Below are 18,850 nucleotides of genomic sequence, written 5' to 3'. Positions count from 1 at the left end.
ACAGAACCCTGTTTAAGTCGTCTGAGCTCTGTCTCAGCTGATGTGACCCGATCAGGATCATCATATAACAACCACATAGCAGAAAAAAATGCTTCTACTGATGTGAAACAAGGATCATCAGGATGTAATGAAAAAGCCCAGATTTGGGGTTCATTTCGCAATAAAGACATAATAATCCCCACACGCTGTAATTCACTCCCTGAAGATCTTGGTCTAAGCTAAAAATATAGTAAACATCCATTTTTAAACGTAAAAAATTCTGGCCGTTTACCAGAAAAAAAGTCAGGTAATCCTACCTTGAGTTCTTCAGAGCGTGCCCCAGAGCAATTACTCATGTGCTGTTGCAGGTCGGCTACATCCAAAGTTAACCCTTGCAAGCATTGAGCAAGTTCTTGGATGCTGCACATATTGAAGGAATCCGGGAGAGAATTTTTTTGCGTGGCTGGACAAACTGAACTAGATAGAAGGGGGAAAACTGACCCTGCACTGAGACTAGGCTGATACCCTACGATGGAGTGGGTGACTCATTCCTTGTGAATAGACCCACCAACGATCCTAGGTTAATCTCAGAAAAGACCTATAGATGGGGGAAGGAGGTCCCTGAAGGATCTAAGGACTGGGTATAAAAATGGGTCACCTCCTAATGGAAACACAGACGACTGCAGAAACCAACTGAAAACAGAAACTAAAGATAGCAGAACCAGAGATCAAAGAACTGTACAATATCAAATACAGAAGGCTATCAAAGCACCTAGCCAGAACTCAAACAGATTAACACTGTTGTCCAGCAAGGAATGGGAAGCAGGTGCTGGGTAATAAAAGGTGATACAATCACCTGACCTAAGACAACCCAGCACCAGGGGAAAAAGACCAGCAGCCAGAAAACCACAAGATGGCAGATGGTCAAAAAGCAAAACAGATTCTAACACTAACACTGATCTACAAAGCCATCCACAACCTGTCCCCTCCCTATCTCTCTGAAACTAATCTCCCAATATCTTCCCTCACGTTATCTTCGATCGTCCCAAGACCTCCTACTCTCCTCCACACTTATTCGTTCCTCACACCATCGCCTCCAAGATTTCTCCCGAATATCCCCCATCGTCTGGAATTCCACACCTCAACACGTCCGATTATCCACCACCCACGGATCCTTCAGGCGGAACCTGAAAACCCATCTCTTCAGGAAAGCCTACAGCCTGCAATAACCATTCCGCTGCATCGCCACTACCCGAGCTGCTGCCTCACCACCACCAGAGCTGCCGCATCCCCCACCTTCTGTCTCTTCCCCATTATCCCATAGAATGTATGTCCGCAAGGACAGTGTCCCCTCCCCTCTGTACCAGTGTCATTGTAAATTTGTTTACTGTAAACGATATCTATAACTCTGTACGTAACACCTTTCTCTTGTACTACACCACGGAATTAATGGTGCTATATAAATAATAATAATTATATACAAGAATATAACTACTATAATACTGCCTCTGTGTACAAGAATATAACTACTATAATACTGCTCCAATGTACAAGAATATAACTATTATAATACTGCCCCTAATGTACAAGAATATAGCTACTATAATAATGCTCCATATATACAAGAATATAGCTACTATAACACTGCCTCATATGTAGACTGTAACTACTGTAATACTGCCCCCTAATGTACAAGCCTATAACTTCTAATACTGCTCCTAAGTACAAGAATACAACTACTATATTACTACTACTACTACTACTACTACTACTACTACTACTACTACTACTACTACTACTACTACTACTAATAATAATTTTTATTTATATAGCGCCAACATATTCCGCAGCGCTTTACAGTTTAACAGTTTCAAACACAACAGTCATAAGTAATAACGTTAACAATACAATAATTAAAGCAAAATAAAACGACCCTGCTCGTGAGAGCTTACAATCTACTCCTATATACAAGAATAACTACTATAATACTGCTCCATATGTAGAAGAATATAACTACTATAATACTGCCCCCTAATGTACAAGAATATAACTACTGTAATACTACCCCTATGTACAAGAATATAACTACTATAATACTGCCCCTATGTACAAGAATATAACTACTATAATAGTGCTCCCTATGTACAAGAATATAACTACTATAATACTGCCCCTATGTACAAGAATATAACTACTATAATACTGCTCCTATGTACAAGAATATAACTACTATAATACTGCCTCTATGTACAAGAATATAACTACTATAATACTGCCCCTATGTACAAGAATATAACTACTATAATAGTGCTCCCTATGTACAAGAATATAACTACTATAATACTGCCCCTATGTACAAGAATATAACTACTATAATACTGCTCCTATGTACAAGAATATAACTACTATAATACTGCCCCTATGTACAAGAATATAACTACTATAATACTGCTCCTATGTACAAGAATATAACTACTATAATACTGCCTCTATGTACAAGAATATAACTACTATAATACTGCCCCTATGTACAAGAACATAACTACTATAATACTGCCCCCTATGTGCAAGAACATAACTACTATAATACTGCCCCCTATGTACAAGAATATAACTACTATAATACTGCCCCTATGTACAAGAATATAACTACTATAATACTGCCCCTATGTACAAGAACATAACTACTATAATACTGCTCCCAATGTACAAGAATATAACTACTATAATACTGCCCATATGTACAAGAATATAACTACTATAATACTGCTCCCTATGTACAAGAATATAACTACTATAATACTGCCCCTATGTACAAGAATATAACTACTATAATACTGCTCATTGAGCAGTATTATAGTAGTTATATTCTTGTACATAGGGGCAGTATTATAGTAGTTATATTCTTGTACATATGAGCAGTGCTCATATGTACAAGAATATAACTACTATAATACTGCTCATATATACAAGACTATAACTATAATAAATAATAATCTTTATTTTTATATAGCGCTAACATATTCAGCAGCGCTTTACAGTTTAAACACATTATCATCGCTGTCCCCGATGGGGCTCACAATCTAGATTCTCTATCAGTATGTCTTTGGAATGTGGGAGGAAACCGGAGTGCCCGGAGGAAACCCACGCAAACACAGAGAGCACATACAAACTCCTTGCAGATGTTGTCCTTGGTGGGATTTGAACCCAGGACTACAGCGCTGCAAGGCTGTAGTGCTATCCACTGAGCCACTGTGCTATTATAATACTGCCTCTATGTACAAGACTATAACTACTATAATACTGCCTCTATGTACAAGAATATAACTTCTTTAATACTGCCCCTACGTACAAGAATATAACTACTATAATACTGCCCCTATGTACAAGACTATAACTACTATAATACTGCCCCTGTGTACTAGAATATAGATAATATAATACTGCCCCTATGTACAAGAATATAACTACTATAATACTGCCCCATATGTAGAAGAATGTAACTACTATGATACTACTCCCTGTATACAGGAACATTATCACCTCATCAGTACCAGCTTCTTGGACAACATCTACACCTCTGGTGACTTCTTTCATAATTTCCAAGGAGGTCTGGCCATTATATTTATTACTAGCTATTGAACCCGTTCTATGCCCAGGTGGCGAGCATTTATATTGGTATATGGTCTCCATCCTGATATGTGCTGCTCCATCCTGCGTCCCCATCCTGTCATGTGCTGCTCCATCCTGCGCCCCCATTCTGACATGTGCTGCTCCCATCCTGCGCCCCCATTCTGAAATGTGCTGCACCCATCCTGCGCCTCCATTCTGACATGTGCTGCACCCATCCTGCGCCTCTATTCTGACATGTGTTGCACCTATCCTGCGTCTCCATTCTGACATGTGCTGCACCCATCCTGCGCCTCCATTCTGTCATTTGCTGCTCTCATCCTGCGCCCCCATCCTGTCATGTGCTGCTCCCATCCTGCGCCCCCGTTCTGTCATGTGCTGCTTCCATCCTGCGCCCCGTTCTGTCATGTGCTGCTGCCATCCTGTGCCCCCGTTCTGTCATGTGCTGCTGCCATCCTGCGCCCCCGTTCTGTCATGTGCTGCTGCCATCCTGCGCCCCCGTTCTGTCATGTGCTGCTCCCATCCTGCGCCCCCGTTCTGTCATGTGCTGCTCCCATCCTGCGCCCCCGTTCTGTCATGTGCTGCTCCCATCCTGCGCCCCCGTTCTGTCATGTGCTGCTCCCATCCTGCGCCACCGTTCTGTCATGTGCTGCTCCCATCCTGCGCCCCCATCCTGTCATGTGCTGCTCTCATCCTGCGCCCCCATCCTGTCATGTGCTGCTCCCATCCTGCGCCCCCGTTCTCTCATGTGCTGCTCCCATCCTGCGTCACCATTCTTTAATTTGCTGCTCCCATCCATATGCCCCATACGCTGCTCCATAAAGGTTTATGGCCCCCATAAGATGCTCCATAGTATATGCCCCGTACACTGCTCCATAAAGGTTGATGGCCCCCATAAGTTGCTCCATAGTGTATGCCCCGTACGCTGTTCCATAAAGGTTTATGGCCCCCATAAGATGCTCCATTTTATATGCCCCCGTACACTGCTCCATTATGGTTTATGGCCCCATAAGATGCTCCATGGTATATGCCCCCCGTACACTGCTCCATAAAGGTTTATGGCCCCCATAAGATGCTCCATGGTATATGCCCCCGTACACTGCTCCATAAAGGTTGATGGGCCCCATAAGATGCTCCATAGTATATGCTCCCGTACACTGCTCCATTATGGTTAGTGTATGCCCCGTACGCTGTTCCATAAAGGTTTATGGCCCCCATAAGATGCTCCATTTTATATGCCCCCGTACACTGCTCCATTATGGTTTATGGCCCCATAAGATGCTCCATGGTATATGCCCCCCGTACACTGCTCCATAAAGGTTTATGGCCCCCATAAGATGCTCCATGGTATATGCCCCCGTACACTGCTCCATAAAGGTTGATGGGCCCCATAAGATGCTCCATAGTATATGCTCCCGTACACTGCTCCATTATGGTTTATGGCCCCATAAGATGCTCCATAATATATGCCCCGTATGCTGCTGCAATATATATATTAAAAAAATACTATACTCACCTATCATCGCTGGGCACCGAGTGCTGGGGGGCCTGAGCAGGCGGGGACACCGGTGCGCTGTGGGGGTCAGGTGCCGGTATCGCCGCCAGCTCAGGCCCCCCAGCACTTGCTATATTCACCTGGCCCCATTCCACCGCTGCGCACCGCCATCCTCCAGGTCCTCTGGCTGCGACTGGTCAGTCAGAGGGCGGCGCCGGCACGCATTAAGCGCGTCATCGCGCCCTCTGAACTGAACATCAGAGGCCGAGGACCGGGGACACGGAGACGGAGCCGCACGCAGCGCTGGAACGGGGACAGGTGAATATAGCCGATACTTACCCTCCTGGCGGTCCCTGCTTCTCTGTTGGAGATCGCGGTGTGCGTTCAGTGTTTACGCATACCGCGATCTCCTGGGAGGGTCACTCTGTGGGGGCCAGACTGCGCCGGCGCTTGCGCAGTCTATAAAGGCTTCGGACAGAGTGACGCTCCCAGCGTTATATTATAGATGTTCTGCATGAGTGCAATCACGCAATGTATGCCCGGGTCCTGAGCACAGGTTACAGATAACGGGTCCTGTGCATTTGTCCTTTGTATGCCCGAACTGTCCACATAATGAGCATGTGATACAAGAGCAGTTCATAGTGAGGTGCCTGCCCCCACATCTATGGCACAGACGTGGCTGACCGGGGTAATAGCATATCCCCCTCTCTGAGCCCAGGTAGAAGGAGTGCGGCAGATGTCTGGTTACACCATTCTCTTGTAGAAGCTGAATTTTCACAGAATATCCTCCATTCCATATTTGCTCCTCATCATATATCTTCTCGGGATGAAATCTCACCATGCACTGCCAGCTCAGCCAGTGCTGCAGATCCGCCAGTGCCACCACCTCAGACTGGAACAAAACAGTGGCCGTTATTTCCTGTGGCTTAGACAGCTGGATACAATGAAGATGATCCCAGATCTCATCTCCTTTAGTGTCAGTATAGATGTTCCAGAACAGATCCAGATCACACTGGAGGTTAAAACTGATGTCATAGATCCTGCTGGATGGGACATGGATCAGAGCGTAGACCTCAGACGCCTTAAACTTCATAAACTATTTCAGAAGAACTTTTCCCATATAGATTCTGGATGGGATCTTCTCCTTCGTTCCTGTGTACTTTACCCTGACTACGTTTCTCCTCTGAGGTGGAGGGTTCACTAGTCTTGTAACATTGGAGAACAGTCTCCTGAACTGATGTTGGTCAGCAGAAGGGTCAGTGCTGGAGCTTTCCCCAGCCGCAGGTGGATCAGTGCTGGAGCTTTCCCCAGCCGCAGGTGGATCAGTGCTGGAGCTTTCCCCAGCCGCAGGTGGATCAGTGCTGGAGCTTTCCCCAGCCGCAGGTGGATCAGTGCTGGAGCTTTCCCCAGCCGCAGGTGGATCAGTGCTGGAGCTTTCCCCAGCCTCAGGTGGATCAGTGCTGGAGTCTTCCCCAGCCGCAGGTGGATCAGTGCTGGAGTCTTCCCCAGCCGCAGGTGGATCAGTGCTGGAGTCTTCCCCAGCAGCAGGTGGATCAGTGCTGGAGTCTTCCCCAGCAGCAGGTGGATCAGTGCTGGAGTCTTCCCCAGCCGCAGGTGGATCAGTGCTGGAGTCTTCCCCAGCCGCAGGTGGATCAGTGCTGGAGTCTTCCCCAGCCGCAGGTGGATCAGTGCTGGAGCTTTCCCCAGCCGCAGATGGATCAGTGCTGGAGTCTTCCCTAGCTGCAGGTGGATCAGTGCTGGAGTCTTCCCCAGCTGCAGGTGGATAAGTGCTGAAGTCTTCCTGAGCCGCAGGTGGATCAGTGCTGGAGTCTTCCCCAGCTGCAGGTGGATCAGTGCTGAAATCTTCCCCAGCCCCATGATTAGTGACACCTGTTTGTGCTGCAAAAACACCCAGATCCACTACTGATTGTTGCACAATGCGGTCTCCATTCACTGACATGGAGGGTTCAGACGCCATTATAATGTTTGTATTATCTGTTACAGACAGGCAATCGCTAGTGCCAGTGAGCGGGGTCTCACACACAAAGTCAGCACTTTCTTTATCACTCTCAGTCACTGTGCTCACTGCATTGCTGCATTCAAAGGGCCCTGCAGTTAACCCCTCGTTTGCTGACACACTTTCCTCTGGAGCATTGTCTGCTGCCTCAGACCCCTCACATTGTGCGGCTGATATAAGTTCTGCATTTCTTACCGGACTTCCTTGCTCCACACCGTGCACAGTTTTATATTTAATGTCCTTTTTACCAATAAAGTGTTTTCTACTCGTCTTCTGGGCTCTGGCTCCTCATCCTTTTTCTCCATAGCCCAGGTTTCCTTTCTGGGCACAGAGTTTACATCTTTGTCTAGGTTTTCTTTCCGAATGGCCAGCTCTCGTCTGCAGTCATCCAGGCTCTCACTTTTCATCAGTTTTAGCTTTGGATCAGTCTCTTTCTTAATTTTATCTTTTAATTTGCTGATTTGCAATTCCAGCTTAAAAATACTTTGCCTTGTAACTTTAGCACTTAATCCAGTAACATAACAAGCAGGTTTAGAAGACTCACCAACAGAGGCGTAGCTAGAGCTTTTGCCGCCCGGGGCTGTTCCCGAGTTTGGCGCCCCCCCCCCCTCCCCCGGCTCAATACACACAAAGGTTACCAAAAATGGTTTTCCTGTTTTGTAGAACTTAAACTGGGCCTAATGGTGTCACCCCCACATGCCAAACCTGTGACTTAATACCACCACACCGTGACCAGACCACATAGTGACCGAATAATACTACATACAAGGGACAAATACCACAACACCATTTCCAGACCACATATTACCACCACATAGTGACTGAATACTACAATACTGATCAGTAATAAAAAAAAAACAACACAATACTATCACCATAAGTGCCAGTATTCACAGGAGATCTGTACTTAGTATGCAGTGTCTGTGTAGAGGTAATACAGAGATCACTGGTGACATTATACACAGGACCTCTATATAGTATACAGTGTATAGTGTCAGTGTATAGGTAACACTGACTCACCAGTGACGTCTCTAGGTGAAGTCCTTCATCTTTCATCCAGCACAGACCGCCATCATTCCTTCCAGCCAGGACTCGTTTCTGCAGGAAATAACACAGTTATCTCGAGCTCCGCTTGCAGAACACATTACTTAATTTTTCACAACTTCTACATTACATCACATGAAGACAAAAAGGCGATATAGTAACACTCTACACAATAACAGTACCGCCCCCCCATTTAAAACAGTATACTCAAAAAATAAAATAAATACATCACTGCAGTAATAATATCCCTTAATTAGCCCCTATGGTAACACTATTCCCCACCCTGGCCCCGTTTATCTCATTCCTGGCTCCAGCCATATGTTCTCGTATCCTGCCCTCATGACTATCCATTCTACACCATATGATCTCCCCATCCTGCCCCACCAGCCTCCATCGTATCCATCCTGCCCCATGATCCAATCTTGCCCCATGTCTCCAATCATGCCCCAAGTCCTGCCCCCAGTGTGTCCAGCAATCTGCCCCAGTGTGTCCAGCATATTACCCCCATTGTGTCCAGCATATTACCCCCAGTGTGTCCAGCAATCTGCCCCAGTGTGTCCAGCAATCTGCCCCATGGTCTCCTGTATTGCCCCAGTGTGTCCAGCATTCTGCCCCATGGTCTCCAGTATTGCCCCAGTGTGTCCAGCATTCTGCCCCATGGTCTTCAGTATTGCCCCAGTGTGTCCAGCATTCTGCCCCATGGTCTCCATTATTGCCCCGGTGTGTCCAGCAATCTGCCCCATGGTCTCCAGTATTGCCCCTGTGTGTCCAGCATTCTGCCCCATGGTCTCCAGTATTGCCCCGATGTGTCCAGCATTCTGCCCCATAGTCTCCAGTATTGCCCCAGTGTGTCCAGCAATCTGCCCCATGGTCTCCAGTATTGCCCCAGTGTGTCCAGCAATCTGCCCCATGGTCTCCAGTATTGCCCCGGTGTGTCCAGCAATCTGCCCCATGGTCTCCAGTATTGCCCCAGTGTGTCCAGCATTGCCCCCAGAGTCAGACATAAAAAAAAAAAAAAAAAGTAAAATCCTCACCTCTCCCGTTCCTAGCGCAGGTCCGGTGCAGTCAGCGTCTCTCCGGCTCTGCGACGCTCAGGACAGAGAGGCAGAGCGGCGCGCACAGTAGTGACGTCATCGCGCCCTCTGCTCTGAGACGTCGCAGAGTCAGAGGACGCTGTAGCTGCCGGCGCCGCAGGAACCAGGAGAGGCGAGTATAGAGCGGGGGGCGGGGGCCCAGGGGCGGGGGGAGCCTGGTTGTGGCGGCGGACGGCGCCGCCCGAAGATTTAAAGGGGCGTCTTTTTTTTTTTTTTTTCCCTTTCTCCTGCAGCGCCGGCCGCCCCCCGCATTGTGCCGCCCGGGGCGGACCGCCCCCCCCGCACCCCCCTTCCTACGCCACTGCTCACCAACCACCATTTCCAGCTTTCCATTGCCACCAGGTCCATGCTGCAGGCCATGCTCCAGGCTGGAGGTTCCCTTGGATCATCAGCCCAGCATCCCTCCCCTCCACCTGGGTCAGAAGCCATGCCTCCACCCTGCCGGGAGCTCACAAACACACGTCTATCCTCTCCTATGTACAAGAATAGAACTTCTATAATACTGCCCCCTATGTACAAGAATATAACTACTATAATACTGCTCCTATGTACAAGAATATAACTACTACAATACTGCCCCCTATGTACAAGAAAATAACTACTACAATACTGCCCCCTATGTACAAGAAAATAACTACTACAATACTGCCCCCTATGTACAAGAAAATAACTACTATAATACTGCCCCTATGTACAAGAAAATAACTACTGTAGTACTGCTCCTATGTACAAGAAAATAACTACTGTAATACTGCTCCCTATGTACAAGAATATAACTACTATAATACTGCCCCCCATGTACAAGAATATAACTACTATAATACTGCTCCTATATAAAAGAATATAACTACTATAATACTGCTCCTAGGTACAAGAATATAACTACTATAATACAGCCCCCTATGTACAAGAATATACCGTAACTACTACAATACTGCCCCCTAAGTACAAGAATATAACTACTATAATACTGCTCCTATGTACAAGAATATAACTACTACCATACTGCCCCCTATGTACAAGAAAATAACTACTATAATACTGCTCCTATGTACAAGAATATAACTACTACAATACTGCCCCCTATGTACAAGAAAATAGCTACTATAATACTGCTCCTATGTACAAGAATATAACTACTATAATACTGCTCTCTATGTACAAGAAAATAACTACTATAATACTGCTCCTTTGTACAAGAATATAACTACTGTAATACTGCCCCCTATGTACAAGAATATAACTACTATAATACTGCCCCCTATGTACAAGAATATAACTACTATAATACTGCCCCTATGTACAAGAATATACCGTAACTACTACAATACTGCCCCCTAAGTACAAGAATATAACTACTATAATACTGCCCCCTATGTACAAGAATATAACTACTATAATACTGCTCCTATATACAAGAATATAACTACTATAATACTGCTCCTAGGTACAAGAATATAATTACTATAATACTGCCCCCTATGTACAAGAAAATAACTACTATAATACTGTCCCTATGTACAAGAATATAACTACTATAATACTGCCCCTTATGTACAAGAATATAACTACTATAATACTGCTCCTATGTATAAAAGAATATAACTACTATAATACTGCCCCCTATGTAGAAGACTATAACTACTATAATACTGCTCCTATGTACAAGAATATAACTACTATAATACTGCTCCTATGTACAAAAATATAACTACTATAATACTGCTCCTATGTACAAGAATATAACTACTATAATACTGCTCCCTAACCTACAAGAATATAACTACTATAATACTGCTCCCTAACCTACAAGAATATAACTACTATAATAATCGCTAGTGCCAGTGAGCGGGGTCTCACACACAAAGTCAGTACTTTCTTTATCACTCTCAGTCACTGTGCTCACTGCATTGCTGCATTCAAAGGGCCCTGCAGGTAACCCCTCGTTTGCTGACACACTTTCCTCTGGAGCATTGTCTGCTGCCTCAGACCCCTCACATTGTGCGGCTGATATAAGTTCTGCATTTCTTACCGGACTTCCTTGCTCCACACCGTGCACAGTTTTATATTTAATGTCCTTTTTACCAATAAAGTGTTTTCTACTCGTCTTCTGGGCTCTGGCTCCTCATCCTTTTTCTCCATAGCCCAGGTTTCCTTTCTGGGCACAGAGTTTACATCTTTGTCTAGGTTTTCTTTCCGAATGGCCAGCTCTCGTCTGCAGTCATCCAGGCTCTCACTTTTCATCAGTTTTAGCTTTGGATCAGTCTCTTTCTTAATTTTATCTTTTAATTTGCTGATTTGCAATTCCAGCTTAAAAATACTTTGCCTTGTAACTTTAGCACTTAATCCAGTAACATAACAAGCAGGTTTAGAAGACTCACCAACAGAGGCGTAGCTAGAGCTTTTGCCGCCCGGGGCTGTTCCCGAGTTTGGCGCCCCCCCCCCTCCCCCGGCTCAATACACACAAAGGTTACCAAAAATGGTTTTCCTGTTTTGTAGAACTTAAACTGGGCCTAATGGTGTCACCCCCACATGCCAAACCTGTGACTTAATACCACCACACCGTGACCAGACCACATAGTGACCGAATAATACTACATACAAGGGACAAATACCACAACACCATTTCCAGACCACATATTACCACCACATAGTGACTGAATACTACAATACTGATCAGTAATAAAAAAAAAAACAACACAATACTATCACCATAAGTGCCAGTATTCACAGGAGATCTGTACTTAGTATGCAGTGTCTGTGTAGAGGTAATACAGAGATCACTGGTGACATTATACACAGGACCTCTATATAGTATACAGTGTATAGTGTCAGTGTATAGGTAACACTGACTCACCAGTGACGTCTCTAGGTGAAGTCCTTCATCTTTCATCCAGCACAGACCGCCATCATTCCTTCCAGCCAGGACTCGTTTCTGCAGGAAATAACACAGTTATCTCGAGCTCCGCTTGCAGAACACATTACTTAATTTTTCACAACTTCTACATTACATCACATGAAGACAAAAAGGCGATATAGTAACACTCTACACAATAACAGTACCGCCCCCCCATTTAAAACAGTATACTCAAAAAATAAAATAAATACATCACTGCAGTAATAATATCCCTTAATTAGCCCCTATGGTAACACTATTCCCCACCCTGGCCCCGTTTATCTCATTCCTGGCTCCAGCCATATGTTCTCGTATCCTGCCCTCATGACTATCCATTCTACACCATATGATCTCCCCATCCTGCCCCACCAGCCTCCATCGTATCCATCCTGCCCCATGATCCAATCTTGCCCCGTGTCTCCAATCATGCCCCAAGTCCTGCCCCCAGTGTGTCCAGCAATCTGCCCCAGTGTGTCCAGCATATTACCCCCATTGTGTCCAGCATATTACCCCCAGTGTGTCCAGCAATCTGCCCCAGTGTGTCCAGCAATCTGCCCCATGGTCTCCTGTATTGCCCCAGTGTGTCCAGCATTCTGCCCCATGGTCTCCAGTATTGCCCCAGTGTGTCCAGCATTCTGCCCCATGGTCTTCAGTATTGCCCCAGTGTGTCCAGCATTCTGCCCCATGGTCTCCAGTATTGCCCCGGTGTGTCCAGCAATCTGCCCCATGGTCTCCAGTATTGCCCCTGTGTGTCCAGCATTCTGCCCCATGGTCTCCAGTATTGCCCCGATGTGTCCAGCATTCTGCCCCATGGTCTCCAGTATTGCCCCAGTGTGTCCAGCAATCTGCCCCATGGTCTCCAGTATTGCCCCAGTGTGTCCAGCAATCTGCCCCATGGTCTCCAGTATTGCCCCGGTGTGTCCAGCAATCTGCCCCATGGTCTCCAGTATTGCCCCAGTGTGTCCAGCATTGCCCCCAGAGTCAGACATAAAAAAAAAAAAAAAAAAGTAAAATCCTCACCTCTCCCGTTCCTAGCGCAGGTCCGGTGCAGTCAGCGTCTCTCCGGCTCTGCGACGCTCAGGACAGAGAGGCAGAGCGGCGCGCACAGTAGTGACGTCATCGCGCCCTCTGCTCTGAGACGTCGCAGAGTCAGAGGACGCTGTAGCTGCCGGCGCCGCAGGAACCAGGAGAGGTGAGTATAGAGCGGGGGGCGGGGGCCCAGGGGCGGGGGGAGCCTGGTTGTGGCGGCGGACGGCGCCGCCCGAAGATTTAAAGGGGCGTCTTTTTTTTTTTTTTTCCCTTTCTCCTGCAGCGCCGGCCGCCCCCCGCATTGTGCCGCCCGGGGCGGACCGCCCCCCCCGCACCCCCCTTCCTACGCCACTGCTCACCAACCACCATTTCCAGCTTTCCATTACCACCAGGTCCATGCTGCAGGCCATGCTCCAGGCTGGAGGTTCCCTTGGATCATCAGCCCAGCATCCCTCCCCTCCACCTGGGTCAGAAGCCATGCCTCCACCCTGCCGGGAGCTCACAAACACACGTCTATCCTCTCCTATGTACAAGAATAGAACTTCTATAATACTGCCCCCTATGTACAAGAATATAACTACTATAATACTGCTCCTATGTACAAGAATATAACTACTACAATACTGCCCCCTATGTACAAGAAAATAACTACTACAATACTGCCCCCTATGTACAAGAAAATAACTACTACAATACTGCCCCCTATGTACAAGAAAATAACTACTATAATACTGCCCCTATGTACAAGAAAATAACTACTATAGTACTGCTCCTATGTACAAGAAAATAACTACTGTAATAGTGCTCCCTATGTACAAGAATATAACTACTATAATACTGCCCCCCATGTACAAGAATATAACTACTATAATACTGCTCCTATATAAAAGAATATAACTACTATAATACTGCTCCTAGGTACAAGAATATAACTACTATAATACAGCCCCCTATGTACAAGAATATACCGTAACTACTACAATACTGCCCCCTAAGTACAAGAATATAACTACTATAATACTGCTCCTATGTACAAGAATATAACTACTACCATACTGCCCCCTATGTACAAGAAAATAACTACTATAATACTGCTCCTATGTACAAGAATATAACTACTACAATACTGCCCCCTATGTACAAGAAAATAACTACTATAATACTGCTCCTATGTACAAGAATATAACTACTATAATACTGCTCTCTATGTACAAGAATATAACTACTATAATACTGCTCCTTTGTACAAGAATATAACTACTGTAATACTGCCCCCTATGTACAAGAATATAACTACTATAATACTGCCCCCTATGTACAAGAATATAACTACTATAATACTGCCCCTATGTACAAGAATATACCGTAACTACTACAATACTGCCCCCTAAGTACAAGAATATAACTACTATAATACTGCCCCCTATGTACAAGAATATAACTACTATAATACTGCTCCTATATACAAGAATATAACTACTATAATACTGCTCCTAGGTACAAGAATATAATTACTATAATACTACCCCCTATGTACAAGAAAATAACTACTATAATACTGTCCCTATGTACAAGAATATAACTACTATAATACTGCCCCTTATGTACAAGAATATAACTACTATAATACTGCTCCTATGTATAAAAGAATATAACTACTATAATACTGCCCCCTATGTAGAAGACTATAACTACTATAATACTGCTCCTATGTACAAGAATATAACTACTATAATACTGCTCCTATGTACAAAAATATAACTACTATAATACTGCTCCTATGTACAAGAATATAACTACTATAATACTGCTCCCTAACCTACAAGAATATAACTACTATAATACTGCTCCCTAACCTACAAGAATATAACTACTATAATACTGCTCCTATGTATAAGAATATAACTACTATAATACTGCCCCCTATGTACAAGAATATAACTACTATAATACTGCCCTCTATGTACAAGAATATAACTACTATAATACTGCCCCCTATGTACAAGAATATAACTACTATAATACTGCCCTCTATGTATAAGAATATAACTACTATAATACTGCCCCTATGTACAAGAATATAACTACTATAATACTGCTCCTATGTAGAAGAATATAACTACTATAATACTGCCCCCTATGTACAAGAATATAACTACTATAATACTGCTCCCTATGTACAGGAATATAATTACTATAATACTGCTCCTATGTACAAGAATATAACTACTATAATACTCCTCCTATGTACAAAGATATAACTGATATAATAGTGCTCACTATCTCCAAGGATATACATACTACAGGGTGGGCCATTTATATGGATCCACCTAAATAAAATGGGAATGGTTGGTGATATTAACTTCCTGTTTGTGGCTCATTAGTATATGGGAGGGGGAAACTTTTCAAGATGGGTGGTGACCATGGCGGCTATTTTGAAGTCGGCCATTTTGGATCCAACTTCATTTTTTTTCAATGGGAAGAGGGTCATGTGACACATCAAACTTATTGAGAATTTCATAAGAAAAACAATGGTATACTTGGTTTTAATGCAACTTTATTGTTTCATGAGTTATTTACAATTTTCTCTTTGTTTACAGCAATTGAATGTCGCCGAGGTTAACACATGAGGAGAGGACAGAAATTGTGTTGTCTGGTGAACACAGTATCCGGGTCATTGCAGCAGATTTTAATGCAAGACACCCTACGAGAGCTTCCATCTCGCTACAGTTAGCAAACTGCTTGCAAAATTTCGTGAATATACAATGTGCCACAAACAGGAAGTTGACATCACAAATCATTCCCATTTTATTAAGCGAAGAAGTACAAAAGGAACCGAATACATGCCCAAATTAAATAATGATGTATTTATTTCGGCGTCAGCCTTCGTCAGGGGGTCGACGCCGAAACGCACGTCGGGGTCGGGCGCATCCAGGAGACGGTCTTTACATCACCCACAGGTAATGTTGTTTGTGGCCATAATCATAGTATGATACATCAGCAGCAACTATTGCATGCATTCTAGTCTTTGAATATTCATAAGCGGTTGCTATCCTAACCTTTACTAACTCTGCACTTGCACCTTATTTTTATTGTGTTCCTCCATGCACACACTTGCCGCATTTTTTCCTGTGGATATTAATTTGCTACTATTTACTTATTTATTTATACTGTTAACCAATGTGTTCTCATGAGTCACCTTAGCATATTGTATAAATACGTTTCTGTCTCCTGGTGTAGCGCCTCTCTGTTTGGTATCTCCCCTCCCTCACCACATGGTGTACCCCATCCTTAATAAATACATCATTATTTAATTTGGGCATGTATTCGGTTTCTTTTGTTCTTCTTCGCTTATAAAACTTCCGAGTTCTCCACTACTCAGTCCATGTTGGTATACGCAGTAGCTACAACTGATAAATTTTGTTTTGTATATAACTTTCGCTTGACTGATTCATTCTGTACGTATACCTTGCCTTGAGTTTTGTCTTAATTCCATTTTATTTAGGTGTATCCATATAAATGGCCCACCCTGCAAATCGCTTTCACAGTCATAACCATCAAAACTAGTTAATATATTTCCTCTGACCAATAAAACACAATTCTCGGCAGGGTATAAACCGTGAAGTGCATGCAGTGTACATGTCAGCCATAGAGCACAGTGTGTGACAGCACTTAACAATTTCTTACTGACATAAAGACTTAGCATTTTCATATAGTGACCACTAGGCGTCCCCCACTGAATAGAGATGTGATTTATGCAATAGTAGTTATAAGTACAATGACACTGACGCTTGGGGTACAGGATAATGACACTTGGGGTACAGGATAATGGCACTGACACTTGGGGTACAGAATAATGACACTGACACTTGGGGTACAGGATGATGACACTTGGGGTACAGGATAATGGCACTGACACTTGGGGTACAGAATAATGACACTGACACTTGGGGTACAGGATAATGACACTGACACTTGGGGTACAGGATAATGACACTTGGGGTACAGGATAATGACACTGACACTTTGGGTACAGGATAATGGCACTGACACTTGGGTACAGAATAATGACACTGACACTTGGGGTACAGGATAATGACACTGACACTTGGGTACAGAATAATGACACTGACACTTGGGGTATAGGATAATGACACTGACTTGGGGTACAGGATAATGACACTGACACTTGGGGTACAGGATAATGGCACTGACACTTGGGGTACAGGATAATGACACTGACACTTGGGGTACAGGATAATTACAGTGACACTTGGGGTACAGGTTAATGACACTGACACTTGGGATACAGGATAATGGCACTGACACTTGGGGTACAGGATAATGACACTGACACTTGGGGTACAGGATAATGACACTGACACTTGGGCTACAGGATAATGACACTGACGCTTGGGGTGCAGGATAATGACACTTGGGGTACAGGATAATGGCACTGACACTTGGGGTACAGGATAATGACACTGACACTTGGGGTACAGGATAATGACACTGACACTTGGGGTACAGGATAATGACACTGACACTTGGGGTACAGGATAATGACACTGACACCTGGGGTACAGGATAATGACACTTGGGGTACAGGATAATGGCACTGACACTTGGGTACAGAATAATGACACTGACACTTGGGGTACAGGATACTGACACTGACACTTGGGGTACAGGATAATGATTACAGTGACACTTGGGGTACAGGATAATGACACTGACACTTGGGGTACAGGATAATGATTACAGTGACACTTGGGGTACAGGATAATGACACTGACACTTGGGGTACAGGATAATGGCACTGACACTTGGGGTACAGGATAATGACACTGACACTTGGGGTACAGGATAATGACACACACATGGGGTACAGGATGATTACAGTGACACTTGGGGTACAGGTTAATGACACTGACACTTGGGATACAGGATAATGGCACTGACACTTGGGGTACAGGATAATGACACTGACACTTGGGGTACAGGATAATGACACACACTTGGGGTACAGGATAATGGCAATGACACTTGGGGTACAGGATAATGGCACTGACACTTGGGGTACAGGATAATGGCACTGACACTTGGGGTACAGGATAATAACACTGACACTTGGGGTACAGGATAATAGCACTGACACTTGGGGTACAGGATAATGGCACTGACACTTGGGGTACAGGATAATAGCACTGACACTGGGGGTACAGGATAATGACACTGACACTTGGGGTACAGGATAATGACACACACTTGGGGTACAGGATAATGACACTGACACTTGGGGTACAGGATAATGGCACTGACACTTGGGGTACAGGATAATGGCACTGACACTGGGAGTACAGGATAATGACACTGGGGGTACAGGATAATGGCACTGACACTTGGGGTACAGGATAATAGCACTGACACTTGGGGTACAGGATAATGACACTGACACTTGGGGTACAGGATAATGACACTGACACTTGGGGTACAGGATAATGACACTGACACTTGGGGTACAGGATAATGGCACTGACACTTGGGGTACAGGATAATAACACTGACAGTTGGGGTACAGGATAATGGCACTGACACTGGGAGTACAGGATAATGACACTTGAGGTACAGGATAATGGCACTGACACTTGGGGTACAGGATAATG

At 44.6% G+C, this 18,850-nt stretch overlaps 1 protein-coding gene across 2 annotated transcripts in view; it reads left to right on the top strand.

Moving 5' to 3' along the window:
• The window catches only part of LOC138638271 (SLAM family member 5-like), a 109,151-nt gene that overhangs the window by 85,576 nt on the left and 4,725 nt on the right, over window positions 1–18,850 (top strand). Inside the window, exon 5 of one of the 2 annotated variants that reach the window (XM_069727449.1) lies at window positions 15,785–16,617. The exons of the other annotated variant lie outside the window; for it this stretch is intronic. Within the exon in view, the coding sequence (XP_069583550.1) occupies window positions 15,785–15,814 (30 nt within the window). The 3' untranslated portion in view covers window positions 15,815–16,617. Of the gene's footprint in view, window positions 1–15,784; window positions 16,618–18,850 lie in introns of those variants that run through there. 2 annotated transcript variants of the gene reach the window in all.

The sequence above is a fragment of the Ranitomeya imitator genome, chromosome 1, assembly GCF_032444005.1.
Source record: "Ranitomeya imitator isolate aRanImi1 chromosome 1, aRanImi1.pri, whole genome shotgun sequence".
Taxonomy (NCBI): Eukaryota; Metazoa; Chordata; class Amphibia; order Anura; family Dendrobatidae; genus Ranitomeya; species Ranitomeya imitator.
Note: the sequence above shows the minus strand (reverse complement) of the source record. Positions and strands in the feature narration are given on the sequence as shown.